The sequence below is a fragment of the Cryptomeria japonica genome, chromosome 3 (assembly GCF_030272615.1).
Source record: "Cryptomeria japonica chromosome 3, Sugi_1.0, whole genome shotgun sequence".
Lineage (NCBI taxonomy): Eukaryota > Viridiplantae > Streptophyta > Pinopsida > Cupressales > Cupressaceae > Cryptomeria > Cryptomeria japonica.
The window spans coordinates 255608722-255636635 of NC_081407.1; the positions used below are offsets into that span (position 1 = coordinate 255608722).

Below are 27914 nucleotides of genomic sequence, written 5' to 3' on the forward strand. Positions count from 1 at the left end.
AAACATGATTGTTATATCAAATGGCAGTTCAAGTGAGTCCAGATTATTCTATGGGATACTAAAGATGCAATATTAGATCAAAAGTTGATCCAAAATTTATTAACATAGATAATACATGTACTCTAGAGGAGAAAGATCAGTTTATTCGGTTGTTGTGCCAATACGTTGATGTGTTGGCATATTCATATGATGATCTCAAGCCTTTTCAACCAAAGGAGTTGCAGCATGATAATATCCTCTCAAAGCTAGTGTGGCTCCTTTCAGGCAAATGTAGTGGACGTACAATCCAAAAACATTTAGGTACCATTCTTTCAGAGATTGAGAAAATGTTAAATGCTCAAATTATTTTTCCTATTCGTTATTCAACATGGATAGAAAATATAGTTCTTGTACACAAGAAGAATGGGGAGATCCATATTTGTGTGGATTTCAGGAACCTAAACTAGTTGTCACTAAAGGCTAATTATTCTTTGCCAGTTATGGATCAAGTACTATAGATAGTCACGGGATTGTAAATGATGTCTATGCTTGATGGTTTTTCTAGATATAACCAAATTGAGGTAAGTGAAGCTGATCAACACAAGACTACTTTTACTACTCCATAGGGCACATTTGCATATTGTAGGATGCCTTTTGGATTAATAAATATGGGTGCAACTTTTCAAAGAGCTATGGATATGGCTTTTAGTGGTAGTATTTGTATGTTCATTGTTGTTTATCTTAATGACCTCATGATTTTCTCTAAAAATCATGAGAATTATCTTTATCATCTATAGAAGGTGCTTGAGAGATGTCCAAAACATGGCATTTCCTTCAATCCCAAGAAATCAGTTTTTGGGGTGACAGAAGGAAATTTTTTGGGACACATTGCATCTAAAGAAGTGATTAAGATTGATCCTAAAAGGGTTAAATCTATCCAAAACCTTTCTCTACCCACTAGTACGATGGTTGTTCATTCTTTCTTCAAGAAGGTGAATTTTCTTCATAGAATTATTCTTGACTTTGCAAAAAAGACTTGTCACATTATTGATATGATGAAGGGAAAAGTTGTTTTCTAGTGGAATTACTGAAGGAAAAACTGCTTTTAACGAGATTAAGGAGGCCATTTCTCATGATCCAGTTCTGGTTTGTCCTGATTATACTAAGGATTTTATCATGTACAGTTATTCTTTTGAGCATACGATGTCTACTATCTTGATGCAGAAGAATAAAGAGGGTATTGAATCTTCTATTACTTTCTTGAGTTATCATTTGAAGTCTCATGAGTTGAAATATTCCCAGATGGAGAAAAACCCTTTCCCCATGGTTTAGGCAGTTAAATATTTTAAGTTCTACATCCCCAATTCTCATACACTTGCCTTGGTTCCTGATACAACAATTAAGTCAATTCTCACTCAGCAAGAAATTGACACTAAGAGAGGAAATTGGATTGCCAAAATTTAGGAGTATTACCTTGAGATCAATCTCACAAATCTTGTTCGAGGAAAAGGTTTGTTTCAACTGATGGCCAAAAATGATTCAGTTCATCAAAGTATCAAAGATGAAGAGATTCTAGAAAGCTTTCCGACTGTGTTGTTCGTTAACACTATAAAAGAGTTGTGAAATCTTGCCAAGATCAAGGGAACAATGAAAAGCATAAAGAGAGACAATAGAATGACAAGAAAAAATTGTATTCTCATCAATATACAAATGATCAACTGGATTAACTAATACAATTAATATGAGTTTTCTTATATAGGCAAGTCCATATGGATATACGAGCACACAATTATGACATGTGGCTCAATGAGAAACAAGGGTAGGTAAGAAATACTAGGGGTAGGTAGGAGAAATAATATAATATTACACAAGAGGTGGATGACCCACCGAATGTGGAGTGTAACAACAAGATAAGACCACAAAAGGTGGAATTTCTCCTACAAGATATATCCCTATGTGCACACTTCCCTAAGTGTCTCATATCCAAAGTACGAAGAGATGCATTATCCTAAGTTAACTTACGTAAAGTATAATAATATCCATCATTAATATTTATTTACACCAACACCCCCCCTTAAGTGCAACTTAGGGGAATGAAGAGTCAAGTCAACAATGCATGATAGGTACCCATGTATAATATGAAAATGCAAGAAAAACTATGCGACGCAATCTCTCACAAACGGAGAAAATGAGAAAACCCAGTGGGAAAAAACTCCCCTCCAAAAGAGAGATGAATGTACAAAAGACTCTCAAAGAAGAAGGACAAAACCTCAAAGAGGAAAAATTCCCCCCCATAAGAGAGGGAGGAGAAGTCAACTGACCCCCCCTAATGAGACATCCCACACCCCCAAGAGAGCTCACAACTGTTGGAACTTACTCTCAGTGAAAGGTTTGGTGAATATGTCTACAACCTCTTTCATTGTAGGACAATACTAAAAATCAATGACCTACTCCTGAATCAGCTCTTGGATGTAGTGCATATGGATCTAAATGTGTTTTATCCACTAATGCTGGACTGGGTTCTTCAAGATTGCAATAGCACTCTGATTGTCATAATGTAGAACTATCGGTTGTGGAGTGGTGAACCCAAACTCTGTGAGAATTTGTGAAAGCCAAATGGTCTCAGTCGCTATGTTGACAGCTCCTCGATACTCAACCTCATTCGAAGAGAGAGCAATAGCATGTTTCTTCTTGCTTGACCAACAAATGGGGCCTGAACCAAGGTGAAAGTTGTAACCTAAAGTAGACTTATGATCATCAAGATCGCCAGCCCAATCAGAGTCTATGTAACCAACCAAGTGAAGTCATGTGCCTGTTGCATAGTGAATCCAATAGTGATGTGTACCCTAGATGTAGTGAAGGATACATTTGGCAGCTTTCCAATGAAGCTCATGTGGTTCCTGCATGAAACAATAAACCATGCCAACCGCAAATGAAATATCAGGGCATGTGTGAGTCAAGTAGATGAGACTACCCATAAGATGACGATACAATGTGGCATCAGCTGGTGGAGAAGAGCACTGAGCCTCAAGATTGACTCTTGAAAGAAAGGGATTCAGTGCAGGCTTACAATCAGCCATATAAAAGCATGCAAGTAGATAAAGAGCATACTTGGGCTGCGATAGTGTAATCCCGAAAGGTGACTGTGAAATATTTATCCCAAGAAAGTAGTGCAAAAGACCCAAGTCAGTCATAGCAAATTTTTCATGCAAAGCAGATTTGACCCTACTAATGATGGATGCAGTGCTCCCTATAATGATTAAATCATCAACATAGAGTATAAGTATCAAGTGAGAGTCATCCTATCACAAAATGTAGACATTCAGATCGGATTGACACCTGGTGAACCCTGCTAAGAGAAGAAAGGAATCCATCTTGGCATACCAAGCCTTGGGGGTCTTCTTAAGGCCATAGAGAGATTTCCTTAGTCTGCAAACCAAGGAAGAATCCTGGATGAAACCCAATGGCTGCTCCATATAAATCTCCTCATCAATATCCCCATGAAGAAAGGTACTCTTCACATCCATCTAATATACAACCTAACCATGAGATGTGGCAATAGCAAGTGTCAAGTGAATGGAGTTCATCTTGGCTACAGCCGCAAAGGTCTCAGTATAGTCAACACCTAGAACCTGAGAGAAACCTTTCGCAACAAGCCGAGCCTTATACTTATCCACACTACCATCTGCTGCAAACTTGGTCCAATAGATCCACTTACATTGAACCATCTTTATCCCCTTAGGGAGAGGGACTAACTCCTATATGTTGTTCCACATCAAGGAACTATACTCTTCCTCCATAGAGTGGTCCCACTCAGGAACCCCTGATGCTTCTTGAATTTTTTGTGGATCGAAAGTGGTAGAAATGGATGCATGTGGAAGGTCCTAATGTTGTGATTGAGTCCTCTATGTATCTGAAGGATCCCCAACAAGAGAACACACTGACTCAAGTGTCTATCGATCCCAATGAGGTCTAGGTGGAGAACAAGGCTCATCAACTTCAAGTGGACCCTACGGAGGTGTAGCCCTACGAGTCTGAGTTGAAAGAGTCTCATCATCTGAATCACTAGCATCACTATCCATAATGGAGGAAGATGGAGGAGGTAGAGAGGCTAAGCTAGGAGATCTTTCCTCAAAATGAACACTCCTCTCAATGAACACCTCATTTGTATCAGGATCCATAAATCTATATTCATTAACACCCTCAGGGTATCCAACAAAAATACAAGGCCTACTCTAAGGTTCCAATGCCTTGCATTTCTGCGATGCTATGTGAGCCCATACTGGAGACCCAAAGGCTCTGAAATGTCTCACAATCATTTTTCTATCAGCCCAAGCCTCAAAAGGAGTAATACCTTGCAAATCTTTGTGAGGAACCTGATTTTCGATGTGTGTGGCACAACTGATAGCCTCTTCCCAAAAGGTGGGATCAAGAGAACATGCATGCATCATACAACTAGCCATTTCTTTGAGAGTTCTATTCTTGTGCTCTGCAACTCCATTATGTTGTGGAGTGTATGCAACAAAATTTTGAAGATCAATCCCCTCAAATATACAAAAAAACTCAAGTCTTTTGTTCACATATTCCATTCCATTATCTGTGCAAAGAATATTGACCAATTTCCTACATTGCTTCTCCACACGAGCCTTGAAGTCTTGAAATATGTCAAACACTTCACTCTTATGAATAAGAAAGAAGAACCAAGTGAAGCGGGAGTAGTAATCAATGAAGATGAGGACATAGAAGGCCTTACTAAATGAAGGTGATGGAAATGTACCTACTACATCGTTGTGAACAAGTTGAAGAACTTCCAAAGATCTCCAAGATTTCCCCTTATCAAACTTCTCTTCAGAATGCTTTCCCATGGAACATTATGAATATAAACCCTCTAAAAAACTGATTCGAGGTAGACCTGTGACCATGTCTTTAGTGTTGAGCTACTGAAGATAGGAGTAGTTGAGGTGACCAAACCACTCGTGCCATAGCTTACTTTCTGAATTTGAATGAGTAAGCAAGGCCCTAGAAGGAGAACTTGGCACAAAGTGGGAGAATGAATAAATCCTTGAGTTGTCATTGACTTGTCCCACTACTACCAATGCATCAGCATCAAGTTCCTTTACCACAACTGAATCAAGTGTAAACTCAACCTTTTTCCCATTCCCGTAGTGAGTGATTTGGTAGATAGAGAGAAGGTTGGTAAACAAGTTTGGAACATAAAGAACATTCTCAAATATTCCATCATCCATGTCAACTAAACCTTTCCCTTCAACCTCAATTTGTGTATCATTACCTATGTAAATGTCAGGTACCTTTTATGGCTCCAATAAAGAAAACTACTCTTTTGTAGAACCCATGTGATAAGAGGCACCCGAGTCAAGTATTTACTGCAATGAAGAACCCTGTTGTAGCCACAAATGCTTGCCCTTTTCCCTTAGACTACGAGGAAGAGGAAGGAGATGAATCCTTCTTTGTATAGGTGGATGGCAAGTTGATGTTATTTTTCAACTCATCACCTTTCTTAGCATGGCATTGATGCTCATCATGACCATACTTCTTACAATAAGCACAAGTTGGTTTATCCTTCTTAGGTGGAGTCCCCTTCTTGGAAGAGGATGAAAAATTGCCTTGTGATGGAGAGGATGATTGTCTTTTTTCCTGTTGTTGGAATCTTTGCCTTGACTCCCTTGATTAGCTACCAAAGCCTTGGACTTTGAAGACTTGAGAAGCCTCATGTTCAACAACTTAGATTGTTCCAATATCAACATTTATGTGAAAGCATCAAATGAAGGCATAGTGTAGGAACTCCCCACTGTCAAACAATGAGTTTGGAAGCTTGAAACAAATGTTGCATATTCTAGTGCAAGCTTGTCCAACAAGTTGAATATCAACTGAGCATCCTTTTTGTCAATTCTATAATCCTTAAGCTTAGCTCTTATCTCATTTTCTTTGGTGACATAATCTAGAATTGTATCAAACATTTGGGATCCAAGTTGGTGAGCTCATTGTCAATCTTATAACCTCTGATTTCGTCAACTTGACCATACAATTTCTGAAACATATCCCAAGCCTCTTTGATTATAGAACACTTCTCAATGTGAAAAATGAGGTCATCTGATACATACTTACGCAAAGTTCCAAGAGCCATGCAATTATTAGTGATCCATTCTAACTAAGTATTAGGATCAGCCTTAGGATCAGGCGGTGCTACTATTGTTCCATCTATGTAATGCGTGAGTCTTTTTTCCATTAATTTGCTCCATGTTTTAATTTTCCATGATGCATAATTATGTGGAGTTAAGGGTGGAAATTTATGAGGACTCAATGTAACAAAAATTAAAGAGTACAAGGAAACAGAGGCACAATCACACAAGACACCCCCCAAATTCACTCGATCAAAGAACCCCCCCCCCCCCCCCCCAAAAAAAAATGATGATTTGGCACTTTATACTTAGTGCGTGTGCAATGGGCCACTTGCAAAAAATGGAAAAGTGGACTTTTGATTTCAACTTTACAACTACCTCAATGAGGCCAAAGGAGACTCAAACTGATAATGCAAGAGATCTAAACTAAGATCCAAGAAAATTACAAGTAGCAAGTAGGCCAAAAAAGACCAATATCTGAAAGTAAAATGTCCACTCAATCTCTCTAAAAACTTATCATAGATTATGAAAGTAGATAAAAAAATATGCACTTTCAAAAAAAATGGCACCTAAAAAGGAGGTCGTATGAGCTCAAATGAAGCCTTTGAAGTTGTAAAATTGAGGATTAGATAGGTACAACTGAGAGAATCCAAAAATTCTCAAAAACCTGTGCACCAAAATCAGAAAATAACCACCACTACAAAGAGCACAAAAAATTATCCCAAATAAAAAAAAATTGCACCCAAAAAGGAAATTGAGCAAGTTATGAGCCTCCAAAGTTGACCAAAAAATCCAAACTTCTCAACGGAGAGGGGTCTAAAATTTTCAAAAAATTGCTGACGTCAGCAAAACACTGTGCTAAATTTGACGCTCATATGACTATCAAAATGGTCATCGCATCCCTATACCAGGTTGACTGGGTGGCTGACTGTGCGCAACTAACATGCAATATGGTACTGCTAACTGGGCAGAAAAAGTCGAGTGGCCCTAATGTGGCACCTGACTAGATGGTGACGTGGCTTGGTGACGTGGCAAGCGGAGGTTCGGTTATCGATGGCAGAAGTAGGTCGGTAGTGGAGGTGGTCGATCGGCGGTGGAAATGGCTGACCGACGGTGGCTGTTGCGATGGTCAGCGGGCTGGAGGATGGCAAAGCGGCGGCGGCTGTCGCAGTGGCTGACGGGCCGAGGAGTGCTCGGCAATGTCCGAAGGGCCGACAGTGTTGTCGGTCGGAGGTCACCAATGCTACACGGAGAGATGGTGGGTCGTAGTGGCTGACGGTTGCTGCGAGTCTACATGGCTGTCGGACGGCAGTACAACCTGCAAAAAGCTGCAGTATGGTGAGACAAGGAGAGGTCTATGGACCCCCAAAAAAGCTTTCCTTATATATATATATATATATATTTTCAAAAGAAAACTTTTTTTAAAAAAAGTTGCCCCCACTTTTTTAGAAAATAAAAAAATTTCAGAAACCAAAAAAATATTTTATTTTTTTTGCAAATCAAAAAATTTCGTATTGTACCACCCGAATTGGGTAAAAAAATTCCTCCACACCCAAAATTCGAGTTTCGCCAAAATAGGTCGATTTTATACTCATTTTTTATGGAAATGGCCTCCCGGATGCAATGGTGAGGTCGAAAAAGCTCTAGGATGCCTCCAAAATGCCCAGTACCTCAGATCCGAAAATAGAAGCCTTCCAAGATGTCTCCCAAAACCAATCAATGAAGCCCCAATAGCTCTAATACCATGTGAGATTTTGCCAAAATCAAGGGCATAATGAAAAGCATAAAGAGAGACAATAGAATGAAAAAAAACAAATTGTATTCTCATCAATATACAAATGATCAACTGGATTAACCAATATAATGAATATGAGCCTGCTTATATAAGCAAGGCCATATGGATATATGAGCACACAATCATGACATGTGGCTCAATGAGAAACAAGGGAAGTAAGAAATACTAGGGGTAGGTAGGAGAAATAATATAATATTCCACAAGAGGTGGATGACCCACCAAATGTGGAGTGTAACAACAAGATAAGACCACAAATGGTGGAATTTCTCCTACAAGCTATATCCCTATGTGCACACTTCACTAAATGTCTCATATCCAAACTACAAAGAGATGCATTATCCTAATTTAACTTCAGTAAAGTGTAATAATATTCATAATGAATATTTATTTACACCAACAAGAGTGGCATTCCAATATAGCACATTTCCTTACATATGGTGAATGTCTTTCCTATTTGAGTTATATGGGAAAAAGGAACATTAAACTCAAGGTTGCAAACTTTGTCCTTTGGGATAATTGTTTGTACATAAAAAACATTGATGGTACCTTTTTCAGATGCGTTGACAAAGCGTAACAAGTGATAATGTTGGAGTCTTTCTATAATTTAGCTTATGGTGGACAATTTTCTGCACCTATAACATCTCATAAGATTCTAAGGGTTGGGTATTATTGACCTGCACTATTTCAAAATACATACAAGTGGGTAAATAAATTTGATGTTTGTCAGTTGACAATTTATTGGAAAACAAAAGTTGGTGGCTCTTCCTCTAAAACTAGTTATGATTGAAGAACCTTTTAAGCAATGGGTAATCAATTTCATTGGTGTTATTAATCCATCTTCTAGTGCAGGTCATACTTATGTCTTCACAGCGATAGATTATTTTACTAAGTGGTTAGAAGCTATTCTAGTGAAGCATGCTACTTCAGAAGTGGTATGTCGGTTTTTAAAGGAGAATACAATCTGTAGATTTGGCATCCCTCACAAGGTTGTGTTAGACAATGTAGTTGTATTTTATTCTTATAAAGTAACTTAGTTTTGTTTTACTATGGAATCACCCTTGCACATTCATCTGATTATTATCCTAAAGGCAATTGTCAAGCAGAACCCAGTAATAAAAACTTGGTGAGTATCATTGGGAATGTTGTTGATGAAAATCAAATGCAGTGGTACAAATGTTTGTATGATTCTCTATGGACTGACCACATCACACCCAAGTATGTTATTGGTATGTCTTCATTTTAGTTTTTGTATGGGCTCAATACTGAAATTCCTATTACTTTAGAGTTACCAGCTCTAAAGTTAGCAAGAGCTATTGAAGATGAGACTTATCTAGATTCTCTAGATAAGTGAATCATGTTCCTTACTCAATTGGAGGAACAATGTGCATAGGTGGTAGATCACCTTGTAGAACATCAAAATAAGGTCAAATCCCTCTTTGACAAGAAAAAAAGGCAGAGAAATTTTAAAGTTGGTGATCTTGTTCTTCTCCGGGACAACAGGCGAGAATCAAGGGCATGCATGGAAATTTTGATTCCTTATGGATGGGTCCTTTCATGATTCTTCAAGTATGTGGAGAATCTAGTTACCTGTTAGCATATCAAGATGGAACCCCATTTTCCTCATAGTGGGCAACATCTTAAATTATATACTCAATAAAAAATTTTAAAAAATCTTTGTAAGTATTTGTACGGTTTTGCGTCTAAGTTTTTAGTCGCTTTACTCTATGGCCCAATGGAACAGAAGAAGGCACTTAGAGATCTGAGGTTCTATACCTTCCAATCATTCTCAAGAATGATCAGAAGATGTTTCCCAAGTAGAGCCAATTGTTATCCTTGTTTTGATCATGAAGAAAAAACTGGATAAACCATACGAATTGTATTCGAATTCATTCTCATTTCTTTAAGTTCATTTTTTGAGGCATTTTGTCCTCCTCATTAGTCTTTGGTAATCTTTGTCCCAGTCTTATTTTTGTTGGTTAAATTAAAAAATTAACTTAAACAAGTTTTGTTTTTATTTTGGTGCAAAGTCAGACTTTAAGTTCGATATTACACCACCTTTGGGTCGTTTTGTGCAAGGTTAGAGTTTTACTACGACACGGCACCCTTTTAATCTTTCAATGATGTGATTTAGATTTACAAATCTGAATTACACCATTTTAAGTTTCTTTGTGTGAATCAGACTTATAAGTCCAAATTGCATATTTATGTTGCATGTTTTAGCATATTAATTGCTCAAGGTCTTCGAAATCATTTTGATTTCTTCTCCTTTTATATCTCTCTTGAGTTATTTTTACCCTCATTTGTTTATGATTCGAGGGCTATGGTAATTTTTGGAAGCACATTTAGGGTTTAAGATTTATTTTCGGGTAAGTTCTCTTTCTCTCCTTTCTATTTTCCTTTATTCCTTTTCATTTACAAGGTTTATTTATTTCAATGATTTCTTTCTTTCAGTGTATGTTGGGGATTACAGCCCATCATACACTATTTTTTAGTCGTGAGGATGTATGTCATTCCTTAATCTCAAACATACATTGTCTTCAATACTCTTTGGCAAATTTCATATGGAATGTGGTGGATGTTTGGTTTATAATCCCATCTTACACCATGTTATACATGTGGTGAATGTCATGGTTACCAGCCCAGCATGCATCATTGTTGTATCTTTTTTCTCATAGTGTATGACATGGGTAACGACCCAGACATAGACCAAAGTCATTCCTTATTATGTATGTCAGGATCATATCCTTGTCCTACATTGTCATCATATTATGTGTAGTTTTACCAAGTAGTGTTGCATGGTGTGTGTTGAGGCCGTTACCCCAACCTACACCATAGTTCCTTCCTATGATGTATGGTAGGGTTATAACCCCAACACACACCAAACACAGTGATCTTTTCTTTTTTAATGGTGTCGATCAAGTTTATAATCCGATTGTCACCATTTTTCATTGTTTGATCTCTCTTGGTGTAAATCAGGATTATAAGCCCAATTTATACCATTTGATGTTTTAAATCCTTTCTGATACAAATAGGACTTATAAGTCTTAAATGCACCCTATCTTTCTTTACACCAATTTTAGGTGTAAACCAGGTTTGTAAGCCTAATTTACACCAAATGCACACACATAGATTGGAGTTTCAAACCTGATTTACATTTCAAGACATCCTTGTTCTATCAACAAGTTAGGGTTTTTAAAACCCTAATAAGGTGGTTATGATCTCTTTCAAATGTTGCAGTTGTAATTACAATCAAATGATGGAGCCATCACCAAGAAAAAAATCTATGAAGTTCAAAAAGTAGGACCCTTATTCGATCTTCCCGTCTTCATTTGTATCGTCTGATATTAACAGTATTAGAGATACAAAGATAGGACACATAGATCTAGAATATTTTTTGGAGAGAGTCAAAGAGCCACCATAGTACTACAAAATGGATGTAATCATTAACAGTGGCACTCATTTGGTAGCAAATTTTCCAATTTCAAAATAGAATCTTAAGTTTGTGTTAGCGTTAGCTAATATATATGATCTAGTAAGCAGGTTATTCACAGATGTGAAGGGAAAGAAAACTCTCATTAATTTGGATGAGGATTTCTTTGACACTATCATTAAGTGCCCAAACATTGATCAATATGCTAATATTGATATACAATCAGCACAAGAATACTATGACAACAATTCAAATAAGTGCAAGATAAATATCAATGATAACTGGTTGAAGACTCCAAGGCCTACTATTGCAAGATGGCCTAAGACTATTCATCAGAGTGACTTCATTGAGGAAGTAAATTATTTGATTACTCTTCTCAATAGGGTAAAGGGGCTCCCTATTTTAGATACTTATCATGAGTTCATGTATCAATACATCCATATTATCCAACAAAACAAGAAGAAGATCTATTGTGGTAAGCAGATAAGTGATTATTTATGCGAGTAACTAACCAAGGTTCCTACCGCTTTAAATTTTTATATCAAATTCATACCTAGTATATGCAGTAGCCTCAATGGGGCATTTTCCAAGATTGTCAACCATAGGAGACAGGAGTCAAATTATTGTATATCAATATTACTCACAATTGTGTCTTGAGAACAATTTACATCATTTAAAGAGAGTGAATGATGCTTTCTTTTATCACTATGTGCATGTTTTATAAAGAACTTCAGAATTAGAGAGTGTGAGCTAAAGATTGGAATATGATGAAACAATATGGGTTAATGTTCTTACAATTCCCTAATTTTACCTATCTTAGAGTAGGATGCTATGATGATGAACCTTTCATGCTTCCAAGGTACCCATCAGACAAAATTATGACCATGGAATTAGCTCATCAGATGGTTGCAGTACATGAGCACCAATTAGGGTTAGATAAGACTAGTTTCAAGTTCTCTCACACTATTGGTAGATATTCTATCAATTCTATCTACAAGGCCAGAGCCATGGATGAAGAGATGAGAAGGATAATAATGAGGTTCTTCAAAGCCGAGAAACATTTTGACTACAAAGGTATGAAGAACAAACTTAAGAAGAGTTGCACTCATGTTCATCGAGTAGAGGATATTAGAAGGCTTGACTATAGATGTCTTATTGTGGAACAAATTGAGAACCTAAATCTTATTGACGTCCCTAAGGATCTTGAATATGATGGAGATATTCTTGAACCAATGTATGAAAATAATAAGGTTGCAGGTTCACCCTCTCCTCTCATTCAATGGTCCCAGAAAGAAAATACTTCAATAAGGGATAGATTTTACAATATCCTTGCCAATACCAATGTCTGATTGACACAGAAAAGGATTCAGCAAAAACCTTTCTAAACTGGATCAGAGGAGGACACTACAAGAATAGTTGGAAAAAATTCTGAGTTAAGAACTAAGAACAGGCAAGATCCAGTAACTCCAAAGGCTCCTAAATTTAAATTCACTGTTGGAAAGGGTAAGGATAAGAATCAATGGGAATCCTTAGCCCAAGGTACTCAAAGACAAGTAGAAGTTGAAGAGGATTTGTTTAAGGAAGAGATATAACAAGAAGATGAGGAAGAGGTAGAGAAAGAGGAAGAAGAAGAGTATGAGGAGGAGGGATTACCATAAATTCCTAGTACTTCCCAATCTGAAGGGACATAATAAATCATCCCTCCTACATCTCATGGTGCTCTAGGTACAATTCCCCCTCCAGTTTCAATTTCTAATCATATTCCTTTTGGTTCTACTATTTTGTATACATCTAATACTCCTAGTATATTAATTCACACCATTCCTTCCACGACAACCAGTGAGTGAGCTCTAAATACCCCACATGACAATATTGAAAATGTGTTTCTTGCTAATTTGTTTGAAGTATCATCTTCTATGTTAGAAAATTTTGGTAAATTCATGTCAGAAGTTGAGCTTTCTTACAAGGTTTCAATTGTTGAAAACCCACCTGCAATAGTAACTTCCACCCCTCCTATTGTTACCATAAACATACAAAATCAAGAATTTCATCACAAGTGTTGGCCACAGGATTAGAAGATGGTGCACCTTTACCACCCTATCTAATATCTAATACCCTTAAGAGAAAGAAGTAGGCCATCTCACCATATGGCTTTGACTTTAGCTAGTTAGTTCCTATCAAACCCAAGCATACAAAGAAGGCCAAAAACTTATCCAAGGTAAAGGTGGATAAGTCAAAGAACAAGTATGTAGAATTGGTAGTGCCTCCTCTAGATATAGATATAGATAAGATTCAGCCTATAGATTATGTCATCAATAGGATTAAATTAGGAAGCCAAATTTATGAAGGAACTATATAAGATGCTCAATCATCCTTTGATAATCTTGTGGCAAGGTATAATGAGGAAAAGATAAAGAAAGAAAAACTAAATAAACAAGTGGAATAACTCACTAATGTGTAGATCAAGATAACAAATTCTTTAGATATAATTGAACTAGTCACCTCATCATTTGATGAGTAGGCCATCAAGCATGATGAGAAATTTAATTCATGATGAATATCAATTGGTGAGTGGATGGATAGGATACTGAGCAAAGGAACACATCTCATAAGTTTTGCAGTTGTCCTAATCAACAATTTGGAGGGTGTTAAGTCTGAAATAGATAAAACATTGGACCTACTCTCACAAGAATTAGAAACACAAGAAAAGGACTTCGACTCATGGTTGAAGTTGTAAGATTTTCAATTAGATGTTTTGGTTGATAATGAAGTGCTTCTTTCAAGGTAAATGTACATTGAACAAAGGGAAGTGTTGGAACATCAAATGAACACCCTAGAAAGTCTTATCAAGGATATGAGAAAATCCTGGAAAGGGGATGTAATGATAAAGGAAATGAGATCATTGAAAAGGTATCAGCACTTTCCTATACATTCTTTAATGAAAATAAAAAGCCTCTCCATGAAGAGGTTATTATCAAAGAATTCATCTTGCTCATTGGAGAAGAGGTGGACAAACAAATTTTATCAATATATTCTATTGATAAGTTAATATACATTCAAGTCAATATGGATAATTTGGATTTTCTTCTAAAGAAGAAAAAAAAGTGTTATGTGAGCCTCAGAGATTCCATCGCTCAAGTCAAAGTTATCAAAAATCATACCCAAGATCCTGATGAAGAACAAATGATGGTTTCTCTTCAAAAGTTCAAGTAGTTCATGAAGAAAGATCATAATGGAGTGTTTAGAGACACTAGGTATTTTTAAGTTGTAGGTGAATTTTTGCAGTTAAGATTCGACACTTCAAGTGTCATTTTGTATTCATGTTTTTGCTTCTAGAATATGCACAAGTTCTAAGTCAAGTAGGACTCTTCCTTTTACTTAGTCATAGTTTATTGTAGTTTTCCTAGGTTATCGCATTGCTCCTCACCTATATATATGAGGTTTCTCATTGTAATTATCATCTTTAATTTTATACAATGAAACTCTACCAAAGTGAAAAGCAAAGTGAGACTTTGAGTTCATATTATTATTTTGCAAATTTGATCAAATAAGAAGACATCTTTGGCATTCAGACTTTGTGTTGAATACATTGGGGTATATGGTGAGAATTTTCTCATGCCTTTCTTATTATTACATCTTGTTTTGATCAAATAAAAGCATTGTGGAAAAATAGTATTAAACAGTAGAACAAATTTTGTCATGTGAACTTTGTATTACAATTGAGTGTTTTTGAAATAGAGTTAATGAAAGAGATAACTAATTGAAGACTTTGAGTATCATTTTTTTATTTCAAGAAAATAATTAGATACCAATAAAAAGACTTTGTTCTTTATCTTGTTATCTTAGTAAATATCATGGGTTGCATAAGTTAGTTAAAGGTAGATGGGATTATAGTGATCATACGGCTTTGTTCTTGAACACTGTTTTCAAATCCTCGAGAAGCAATGGAGGATTTTGCACCTTTATGGAAACTTTGTTTCTCTTTATTTGTATTTTTCATTAGTGTACTTTAGAATAATTAAATAGTAATTTAAAAGTTGTATTATTCATTACAACTCCAAAACATAACTTATTTTCTAACAAAAAAAAAAAGAAAGAGAAAAGAATAACATGATTTGTTCACAAAGAGAGAATAAGATGATGTACCGCCCAAGTTTAGATTAGGTTTCATAATTAGTGTTTTGTTCCAAATAGAGAGTAGTAAGAAAAAAGGGGACCCTAACCTTATAATTAGGAGAAATTTAATCTCACATACTATGGCTAAAACCACAATTTTGTGAGCTTCCCCAGTTTACAAAATTTTCACCCAATAGTTTGATTTCAACTATTCAAATTCAACAATTATGTGTCACAATCTTCTCTCTACAATTTTGTAACTTTCTACTATTGGATCTATAACTTGCACACAAAGAAGAGGGAAAAATAGTTGTGCTATATGGGGGCTTTCCTATGTCAAATCTTGGGTAGGTGTTAACCTCCAGTACAGCTATCATTGACTAGAAAAGAGAGCTTGGGGTAGAGACTAAATATGAAATGAAATGTTGAATTGACAAGATTAGACCTTTGTATTAATAATGGTGGTGATGCAATTCTCCTTAGATAATTCTTCTGAGTGTTGATGCAATAATAGGATAACTCATAAGGAATACTTACTCTTTAAATAGAATGATTGATTTGACAGATGGTAAAATGAATTAGAGATGATTCCCCTGTATAGGGTCCTCAAGGTATCTTCACATTTAGGCCAACTTCCAATGGTCATATTGAAATATTATAAACTAATCATATATGGTGGGAACCGACACATCAATATGTTCAAGTTTCAACCCATTTTGGTGAGACTATAGTGCTAGCAACCTTAGTCACTAGGACTATTTTTATAAGCACCATATTCCATCCAAAACATGGAAATTTAAATTTTATTATAGAATGCACAAGCCCAAGATATTGGATCATGTCACCACATGAGTATATGACTATAGTTTTGATGAGAAAAGACAAAAAATAGGCTAAAAGTAACTTGGAAGGAGGCACACTAAAGCAACGACCCAAAAAGGAGTCTTAAATTAAGGGGTTAAAATTTACAACACTACATCACCATGTTCAAAGAAGTAAAAACCATATGTACAAATTGATTGTTTTTTCATTAAAATTTGAGCAGCTGATTTTTTAGGATTTTTTTCTTGAGGGTATCATATCTGAAGCAAGTAATAGGGTTGAGAAAAAATATGATAGATATTGGGGGAAAATAAACTATTCTATTACATCCATAGTAGCCAAAAACCAAAGGATTACCTTTCATTTGATAAAAATTTGATGCTTTAGATTTTTGGGAAAAAAATTCCGGCACAATTTTTGAAACACTCATATTTATAAAGTCATACAAATCTATACAATTGTATATTTTTTTACATCATCTTCAAGCATTTACTATTGACATTGGATTTGTTTATTTATGGGGGTGCACTCTTCTTTTTTCTCTTATTGGAGAGATATGGATTCTACGTATGTGAGTCCTAAATTAATGCCTGGGAGCACATATTAAGTCTTATGTTCTTCGTCACTTGTACTCATTTTATTTCTAAATTTTTAATAGATTAAAATATATCAAGAAAGTGGTTTAAGAAGGATAAAAATTTATTTCTAGACAACCGTAGCTATCATAGCAAGAAAAAAGGAGGAGCCAAACATGGTCTCCCACAAATTTACCAGCTCCAAGAACACAAGACACCAAAAAAAGAAAGAATGAAATTCAAATATTAGTTTACATTATTATAAAGTAGATGTGAAGGCTTATTAAGATGATCAATAGAAAATATCTACTCCTTTTTTTATTGTCATGTCCTTTATGACTAGGAAAAGACATTGATTACTACAATGGATAGAAGATTTAACTTAGCACTATTACTACATTAAAAATATAATTTTGAATGAAGGGAGCACAAGTAGGAGTCATTGAAGCCCTAGGAAATGATGCAGATGGGGAAGATGATGGTGATGGTGATGGTCTTATGCTAGTGTGGTATGTGTAGAGATTCATTTCTCCTTCCTTGGGAGTAGGTATGACTATGTACAAGTGCTTCACTACCAGTTGCATTGTTCTATTAAGGCATTGCTCTAGTTACTCTATTTGGAGAGAGTGTTCACCTAGATACAAGTGTATACTCTATTTTTTGTTTCATGGATAGGACTATGGTGTCTTTTCATTTCTATAGTAGCTTTTCCTTTTCTATGTGATGTTTTTGTGCTCATCTTCGTCTATGGTATGCCTATCCCCTACATTGGGTTTATGGTGAGTATGTCTCTATTTGACTCTAAATTGGGAGCTCTCATTTCTCCATTTTTTCCCCTTTGGTTGTAGTTTTTCCTTGCTTCCATAAATGGTGGTGGGCTATAGGAGGTTAGGGTTTTTAGAGTAGATGGAAAAGGATACGGGGAGACAAACATTGTTGATAATTTTTCTTTCAATCGGAGTGGTCTATGTGAGCCATTTGGCTCTATTCCTCACCTTTTCTATGCTTCTCTAATTTGGAGAGAGAGATCATGGTATTTTGTGGCTATGTGATATTTTCAAGATGATGGTGTCCTTATTGGAGTTGGGTCTTGTAAGGTGGTGAAATAGGACTCACTAGGTTTTTCATACAAACTAAGAATCTTATGTACCTATTCAACTCTTACATTGGAAGGAAGATTAACCACTTATCTCAAGATCCTTGGGAGCTATTGGAATCAATGAACACTGAGAGGAGGGGTGAAACAGTGTTTTAAAATTTTCAAACTCGCTAATCTGATTCTTAAATCATCGGATGCATAAGAAAGAAAGAAAAGTGCAGAAACATAAAGTAAACAACCACACAACCATAACACCAATATTTTTACATGGAAACCTATAAAGAGAAAAACCATAGTTGGATTTAGTACCCACAATATTATTATACTATGACCAATAGTAGAACAATATTACAAAAGGGGAACGCACTTGCATTCAGGCACACTGCCTAGAGCTCACGGCTCAATTACAAAAGGGTTACAACTTGGAGGAAGGCTCGTTGCATTACAGGCTATTACAAAATGTTTACAATGATAAATAAATTGAAGTATAGAATTTAACTATGCCAAAATATAGTTCCGGTTAGGCTCAGATTGTCTCTTGCAACTGATCTAATATATTGCTCTGTTCTTCTACTCTCTCACATACCGGAGCAACAAAATCTTCACCAAACTTACAAATTCACTCACACAAACTACCGGAGCAACAAAATCTTCACCAAACTTACAAATTCACTCACACAAACTTCCTTTGCTCATAACACACTACAAAATGATCAACCAAATAAATCTTATATATTTGCATCAATAAAAAGAGCCAATAACCAAGTCGGCTTCCAAAAACCACATAACACGCAACATGAAACATGTTCCACCAAGTCCACTCAATCCAATTACAAATACAAATGTAGAACAAAACAAGATGATAATATGCTTCCCATAAGTTGGTCCAATCTCCTCAAACATGAAACTTATCACTGAAATTAACCCAATTATTCTACAGCACACGTTACACCAAAACAGCTCTGCCCTAACTGAATTACTGGATACTGGAGATCTAAACTTGTACACAATTCAACATCAAATATCAGGATCATGAGATAATCCGTCTCAAACCTTGAACCAACTAACTTGATCACCGTAACCCAAAATACATCACAATTAAGATGTGCACCATGATCTCATGTTCTATCGGTTACTATGTTCCACCTTCTACACTTATGCCAACTGACTTGATCACCGCAACCCAAAATAAATCACAATTAAGATGTGCACCTTGATCTCATGTTCTATCGGTTACTGTGTTCCACCTTATAGACTTATGCCTATGAACTATATGGATTTTGGTAAACTAAATCTATGTACACCAAATGTGACCTACAAACTGAGTTGCCATCAATGACAATCCCTAAACAGTGTCTCTTGCCAACAATCTCCCCCTTTGGCATTGATGGCAATACTATGAAAAATGAACTGTATGCTCAATACTGTAAAACGTCAAACTCACAAAGAATATACAAGCTCCCCCTAAGAATTTACACCATTTTTCACTATGCTTTCTCCCCCTTTGATAGCAATGCTAAAGATAGGAATCTGCCAAAATTTGTATACAAGGATATGTACAACGACTCACAAAAACTTGAAGATGTCTACAAAAATTATTCTAAGGGACAACAAATGATTATCTTATGCCTTCTTTAAGCTCTCCAAAATGCTTATCATCCCACTAAAAAGGTAGGAATGCATTTCTACTCCTTGTCTATCTACCATAATAGGCTTATTTAGTGCATCTTAGCATCCTGCATGCTACTCATCAAAGAATCTATCTATGTAGTAATAAGACTCCTCACTCCTGACACTCAACCCAAAACTCTATCCTTTTTTTTAATTAAAACTCTTGATCTTATTCAATACACTCAAAAATTGGGGTTTAAAATGTTAACCTAAGATGATTGTGGTGCATATGACTATGATATTCGCACTCATTAGCCTTCACTTTCCCTTATTTTCTTGTCAATATATATAGTGAACTTGGGAAAAATCAGACATGACTTGTATATATTGCCTCCTTCATCAATTGCATCTTGAATACTTTTTAGTGCAATAACTAAACTAACTCTATCATCTTCAAAATTTGTTTTTATTTCATTGTATTTAATTGATTCAAAAATTTAATTTTTGTTTCCTTCTCTAAAGACTCAAAATGGGAATCAACACCATTTAGCAAACCCTTGATCTTATTGGAGGGATCAGATGTGCTTGGTTTGAAAGATGGCATGATTTTCTCCAACATATCTCCTTCCAATAATATTAAATCCTTGTTGCTATAATGGAACTTAGGAAAGTCCTCACTGGCTTTGGCTTGAGTGAGAGTTTCCAATTTTAGTGCTTGAATGGGAGATAAGGAGCTCGAGTCTATAGGTCCTTGATCAAAATCATCTAAATCAATAGAAACTTGTTTCCCTTTACCAGCACCAGTGTCTCTTGCCACTGTTGTTGGAGCTTGATCTGCCTTATCCTCTCCTTTCTCCTTTTCTGCATCCTCTGCACTAACATCCTTCTCACATTTCTCACCATCATCCTCATCCTTATTCACATTCACCGTCTCCTCAACTATTTTCTTTGACACAACTTCTATAACTGGAGGTTCTTGTATAGCTTCACTGGAGGTAATATTTGCACCATCAATATTATCAACTGTGGTTTAGACATTATACTAATCTTCTAGAATGACTTTCTCGGGTGACTGATCCTTTTTCTTATTAGGGACAATGACATGTACTTCTGGAATAGATGTGTCTTGAGATGGTTCTTCCAGATTCACATCAACTCTTTGATCTATCGAAAAATCTCTCAAAATTGTTACAGTCTTCTTTTTCACCTCATCTATCTTCCCTAACATAATCTTATTCACCCTCTTCTTAGTTTTGTATCTCTCCTTGGAAAGCTTCAATAATATAATAACTTCATCCTTAGAAATGATTGAGGATATATTTACCAGCACGTACTCCTTTACTCTCTCATCTTATAAACTTTTTGTGTGCCTTCTCGCATCCAAAATGTCATACAGGCTTGTAGGGATCATAGATACAAGTTCTATTAATTCCTTTTTATCCACCAAAAACCTAATTTTAAGTTATAATAAATTCACAACACTAAAAGCTTCTAGATGCTCTGTTTCTCATGAATTCACTCACCGGAATCCCAAACTGCCATGAAATCTTCTGGATAACAACTGCATAGCTGATCTCAATCATCTTCAACAATCCTTGATCAGCTAAAGATCTCTAAAAGTGGTTTTAAATATCTACATGAAAATATCCCCCCAAGGCATTAGGCCTTAGTAACCAGATGAGGTTCCTACACCAGAATCAGGTGTGGAGCCATTTTGAATAATAAAATCTTCTCTCTTCACCCATATCTTCTTATGTTAATCTTTGATCTCTTCCACCTTAGTATATCCCTTTTCATTTGATTTATTCTTGTCTATCAAAGCATTCCTGATTCTACAATATCTTGCAATATGACCAGGTTTGTTGCATGCATGACAAACAACACTTCTTTATATATGCCTTAATTTCATCTTATTTGATCTCATCCTGCATTGGTTAGAAATATGGCCAAACATACCACAAGCATAACATCTCTTATTCTAAAAGTTGTTCATCATTGTTTTGTGCATGTTTGACTTATGACCAAAGTTGTTGCATATGAAACATCGACTGGTAAAAGTAGGATAATTGTTCATCACTCGCCATGTGACCAAATTTACCACAAAAAAAACATTTACCATTGAATGTATAGGAATTAGGTTGTCTTACCAGAGGTTTCTTGTTCTTTTGTTGATGATTTCTCTGACCAGAATCAGAGGATTCTCCTTTCTCAAATCGAAGTCCTTGCATGTCTTTTTCCATGTCTCTGACTTTCCAGCATCTCATCCAAGTAGGCTGAACTGGCTTTGAATTTTTCTTTGTACTCATTAGCAGTAGTCAACTCTTAATTATGATATGTCTTTCAAGTTCTTGTCCATCATTCTTTGTTTGCACCAATTCAATCTTGAACTGATCATTCTCATATGCCAATCTACAAGATTCATCTGACCTACCCTTCAATGATTGAGTCAATATTTCTTCATTCTTCTTCCGGTCTTCAATCTCCCTAGTCAAATTCATTGTAATAGATTACATCTCATTCTTCAAGACTGCATTCTCCCTAGCCAACTTCTCACATTAATCTATCTTGTCTTTTAGGGCTTGATTGTCTATGCTTTGATCTTCTTTCTCCTTCAGCTTATCCATCAATCCTTTTCTCTTTTCTCTTGATGTGCTAACTTGATCTTTCAATGTCTCGATGAAGTCTTCGTCTGCATTTAGATTTCTTTTCAGGTAACTCACTTCATTTCTAGATACATCAAGATCTTCAAGTTCTACACTAAGTTGTCTCTGCAAACCGGAGTCCATTGATTCAATCTTCCGAATCTTCCTCAAGATGTTATACTTTTTTTGAGGTACTAAGCTTTGATAACAATTGTTAGAAACAATGAACACTAAGAGGGGGGGTGAATCGGTGTTTTACAATTTTCAAATATGCTAATCTAATTCTTAAACCACCAGATGCATAAGAAGGAAAGAAAAGTGCAAAAACATGAAGTAAACAACCACACAATCATAACACCAAGAATATTATGTGGAAACCTAGAAAGGCAAAAACCATGGTAGGATTGAGTACCCACAATATTATTATACTATAGCCAATAGTATAACAATATTACAAAAGGGGAATGCACTTGCATTCAAGCACACTGCCTAAAGCTCACTGCTCAATTATAAAAGGGCTACAACCCGAAGGAAGGCTCACTGCCTTATAGGCTATTACAAAATTCTTACAATAATAAATGAAATGAAGTATAGCATCTAACTATGCCAAAATATAGTTTTGGTTAGGCTCAGATTGTCTCTTGCAACTGATCTGGTATACTGCTCTATTCTTATGCTCTATCATATACCAGAGCAATAAACTCTTCACCAAACTTACAAATTCGCTCACACATACTTCCTTCACTCATAAAACACTATAAAATGATTAACTAAATCAATATTATATATCTGCATCAACAAAAAGAATCAATAACCAAGTCGGCTTCCAAAAATTGCATAACACACAACATGAAACATGCTCCACCAAGTCGTCTCAATCCAATCACCAATCCAAATATGGACCAAAACAAGATGATAATATGTCTCCCATAAGTCGGTCCAATCTCCTTGAACATGAAACTAATCATCGAAATTAACCCAATTATTTCACAACACATGTTACACCAAAACAGCTCTGCCCTAACTGAATTATCGGATATTAGGATCACGAGATAATCTATCTTGAACCTTGAATCAACTTACTTGATCACTGCAACCTAAAATAGATCACCAAAATCAATATGTACACCATGATCTCATGCTCTACCGATTACTGTGTTCCACCTTCCAGACTTATGCCTATGAACAATATGGCTTCCTGTAAACCAAATCTATGTACACCAGATGTGATCTTCAAACTGAGTTACCATCAATCACAACCCCTAAACATCTACCATGAACCAATCATCACCGGAATAGTGTCTCTTGTCAATAGGCACAAGCAATGTTCTTTTGTTGTGAGATGAAAGTGACTATGAAAATTTCTGGGAAGAGTGAGGAGATAAACTAGGTTGGCCACAGATAAAATATACAAAATTACATAAATTTGGCCACCCGAACCTTTAACATTCATTCTGATCCACTCCAAGCAATAGAGGGGACCCAAACACATAACAAAACATCCTTCCCAAGTTATTCCAATGAAATACACACTCTAAGACATCCTCCAAGGTTGCCATAAAATGAATCATGCAGATAAACAATGTAACATGCCAACCAGTTGGCTCAAAACAATCTTCTCATGCACAAAACTCAATTCATATCTTCACACACCATGGAAAGACCCATATCAATGTCCACACACAACCACCAAAGCATACCTAGACCAGAAGGGCATGATCCAGATAGGATACACCACCTCTATCAACCAAAAACCAACCTAGCTAACAACATAGAACTTAGAACACCATAACTTCACTTTCCAATAAAACCATTACAAAAAAATAAATAATAACACTACACAATATAAATAAAAATATCCTCTAAGCCACAACACTTGAATTTTAAAAATGAGAGAACCACCAAAAATTCTCCCAACTAATCCTAGTAGACTGCCACTATCAGAAACAATGACAACAACTAACTCCACCATCTAATCTATAGAGGACATGTATACTTGATAGCACAACATACACAAATCATGAATATTATAGCTAGAACCACACTCCATAATCTTCACATACCAAAGGAATGCAAATCATTCTTCCATTGAGACATTAAAAACTCTTTCCTACATAAATATTGCTTCCTGTGTATTGAAACTTTCACTACAAAAACCTTCCATAAATACCTCAACCTTAATCAATATCATTACTAAACAACACAATAACATCAAAACATACATTTATGAGCCACCTACAATAAATAATGACATCGATGACAACACAAGATAGGTTGATATTAATGACAAAAAAACACAACTTGAGTATCCAATAGTAATCGCCTTAGGCTCTTTTCCTAGTAGGTTTTGGCAAGAGGTTTTCCAAGTGGATGAAAGGAAAAAGGTGGCGATGCCTGACCTCCGATGACATGGAGGAAGGCACCATTTGTCATGTTGAATCACAAAGGGAGAGATTTTTTATATTATATTTTTCCCCCACTTTAGCGAGCATGTCTTTGTCAAGAGATGTGAAGCTAAAGTAGAGGAAGATAGAGAGTCATGATAGGGAGGCAGATTTTTGTTGATCATATGAGGTTTCCCCTAGAGAGATGAAGTTGAGATTTGGAATAGATAGTGCTAATTGATACATCGTAAACATGCTAGCTGCAGTCTAGCATATTGGATGGCAAGATAAAGGATAGATTTTAAGATTGGTAAAATAGCGTAACAGAACAAGCCTCACTTTGGAGGAAAGCCTGTAGTTATGAAAAAGATACAAGATAAGAAGTTGTCGTTATATGAGATGTGTCAATATGGATAACAAAGTGCATTATGTAAGATAGCCATACGATAGGGCAAGATATATTCTAGTATGGATGACCATACGATAGGTTGGTGAGATATGTCGATATAGATAACCATACGATAGGGTGATAAGATAAATAGATTTTTGTCGGCATGGGTAGCGAAATGCAAGATAGCCATGTGATTGGATGATCAAAGATAGATTTGGTAAGTAGTATATTGGCCCCTATCAAGGCAAACAAAAGAGATAGATCAAATGGTTTGGCCCCCATCTAGGCAAAAAAGATCATGTGGTTTGGTGCCCACCTAGGCAAACATGGAAGAAAAAGATCAAGTGGTTCGGCCCCCACCTATGAAAACATGGAAAAGAAAAAGATCAATTGGTTTGGCCCCCACCTTAGCAAATATGGAAATGAAAAAGATCAATTGGTTTGGCCCCCACCTAGGCAAACATGGAAAATTTATCAAAAAAAAATTTAATGCAAGAGATTAAATGGAAAAAGAAGATTATGCATAAATGTAGATTTGATGGCCCCCCCTTAGAATGAGATGCATGAAAGGCATGTCATTCTAAGGAGAGTAGCAATTATGTCACGTCAACATAGCGATATGTTTCTATGGAATGTCACCATTAGCTGGTGACACAAATATGTCCACAACATCAAAAATGAAAGGAAAGAGGACAAGGGGATCCGATAGTTTGGCATCAGAACCCATAATAGTGAGAAGAGATATTCAATACAATTGTGAGATGGGTAAATCATCATAGCGCCAAATTTCTCAGTTCTAAAGAAGAGCACATGAAGATAAGATAAAATAAAAATTTGGATCAACATGGAAGAAGGATAAACATTCTCCCAACTCTTTGCATTGTCCCCAACATCGAAAAAGAAAGATACAACAAATAGAAGAAATAGAGAGACAAATAGAGGAAGATATACGACAAAAAATATCCCATATCCAAGCACCTACAAAGTAACTCAGTTCCTCCCAGAGAGCACAATAGATAAAGACAATCAACCTCTCATATCCAAGTAATTACAAAGCAACCTGGGTCCTCAGGGAGGGAGAAAACATAGAAAGAAATTACGGGGAAACACAATCAAGTGCACACATAAAAAGATGGAGAATAAAAAGTTAAACAATTGAAGAGTCATCTCTCAGGAGATCAACATCCTTCTAATCTATATCATAGGGAGAAAGAGGGCAAGATTGAAGAGGGACCACCATAAGAGCTTCATCGGGTGCCTCACAAGCAGCAAAGGAAAGGGACGAAGCAGCAATAATGATTGCGTCCATAGGCTCGAAAGAGGTGAGGGTCAACGATCGCATGAAGATTGTAGACAAGGTCGGAATGTCTTCCAAGGAGTCGAACATGCAAGCCTCTGTAGAAGAAGTGGGTGACTCACTCAGAGAAGATGAAACAAGGATAGGAGTGTTGGCCTCTGGAAGAGGGGCAGTGATAAACTTAGGAGAAGGCAAGGCCTTCTTAGTCACACACACATAAACAAGCAAAGTGATAGGCACTGAAACAAGCATAGAAGAGGGTGAGGAACATACCTCTGAGGTTTTCTGTCATTGAAACTCTAGAACAGGACTCTGTTCAAGCTTGTATTTGGGGTCCATAGGAGAAATGGGTCTCCTATCAACCGTAGCAGGATGGAGGACTCTAGGTTAGCTCTGATGTTGGAGTGGTCACAAAATAGGGGGAGTAGAAAGAGCTATGCTAGACACCACCTGTCTATGTAGTATATTAATGGGCCAAGACAATGGAGGTATTTTTGGCAAAGAGGTAATGAGGGGTGGCTCTAAAGAAGGAGCAATGAAGACCCGCACCCATTTAGTGGGAGGCTCATCGATGGGCCCCGGAGTGGTGGGAAGAAAAACTCAAGAGGTTGCAGAGATAGGACCATCCAGAGAAACAAACTCTGAGACAACAGAACCAAGTGTCAAAGAGGCACCAGTAGACTACAGAGAAACATCACGTTGTTGAGCCATGGCCCGTCAAAAATGTTTATGCTCATGCGGGCTTTGATTATGATGGAGGTGAGGACCACCAACTGAGGTTCTAGAGGATTCAGGAGCATCATGCTCCATAGGAGAGGCCTCTGAAATCATGTCAGGTTCAAGAGAAGGCCCAACCAATGAAACAAGAGATGCATCTGGGATAGACACCATATTCACAACAACAGGCACCTTACCTCGCTTCACTCGAGGAGCAGTCAAAAGAACGGAGGGTGCCAATGTGGGCTGTGAAGTAGGAGCAAGTAGTGGTGAACGAACTCAAGAGGAACCCTTCCCTTTCTCATAACGAGAGGACCGAGGGATATCGGTCATGATCGAGAACTTGAAGGGAGGGTGGGCCGCAAAATTTGACAACATAGGTGCCTTTCCGTTGTCTGTACTACGTGCAGTCGTAGGAACAGAAGACACCATTGGAATTTGTGTAGTCTTAGGTGAATGCAGAGATATATTTGAGGGAGCAGGCTTAGCCTTGGTCCCCGATGATAAGGAGACATAAGGTACCACCCACTCCAAGACTAAAATAGATGGATCAGAGGCCGATGCAAGAGAGGCAATGAAAATCTCAGTTGTGCTGATTTAGGAGTTGACTCCCCCATCTTATACTAATAGTATGTATGGTACATCAAGCCACCATGGGGAAGCATGGGCCCCACTAGAGTAGGCCAAAAATGGTCTAGCGAGAAACCCCATGGGCTACTAGGGGTCGATATCTAGTATCCTGGATGACATCCACCAAACCCTCATGGGGAAACTTGAGACATTTGTGAATTATGGAAGGAACTGCCTCCATGGAAATTAGCCAGGGTATGCCTATCTTGGCTTGGAATAGATTTGACTCGGGAATGATCACAAATGTGGAAGATATCGTATTGGGTCCTACAAGGACCATCAAGGT

The 27914-nt window shown here is 36.7% G+C and overlaps 1 protein-coding gene across 1 annotated transcript in view; it reads right to left on the minus strand.

The window, feature by feature from the left end:
• The window catches only part of LOC131064140 (peroxidase P7-like), a 46369-nt gene that overhangs the window by 16462 nt on the left and 1993 nt on the right, over positions 1 to 27914 (minus strand). Inside the window, exon 2 of the mRNA XM_059217307.1 lies at positions 20123 to 20590. Within this exon, the coding sequence (XP_059073290.1) occupies positions 20123 to 20590 (468 nt within the window). The remainder of the gene's footprint in view (positions 1 to 20122; positions 20591 to 27914) is intronic.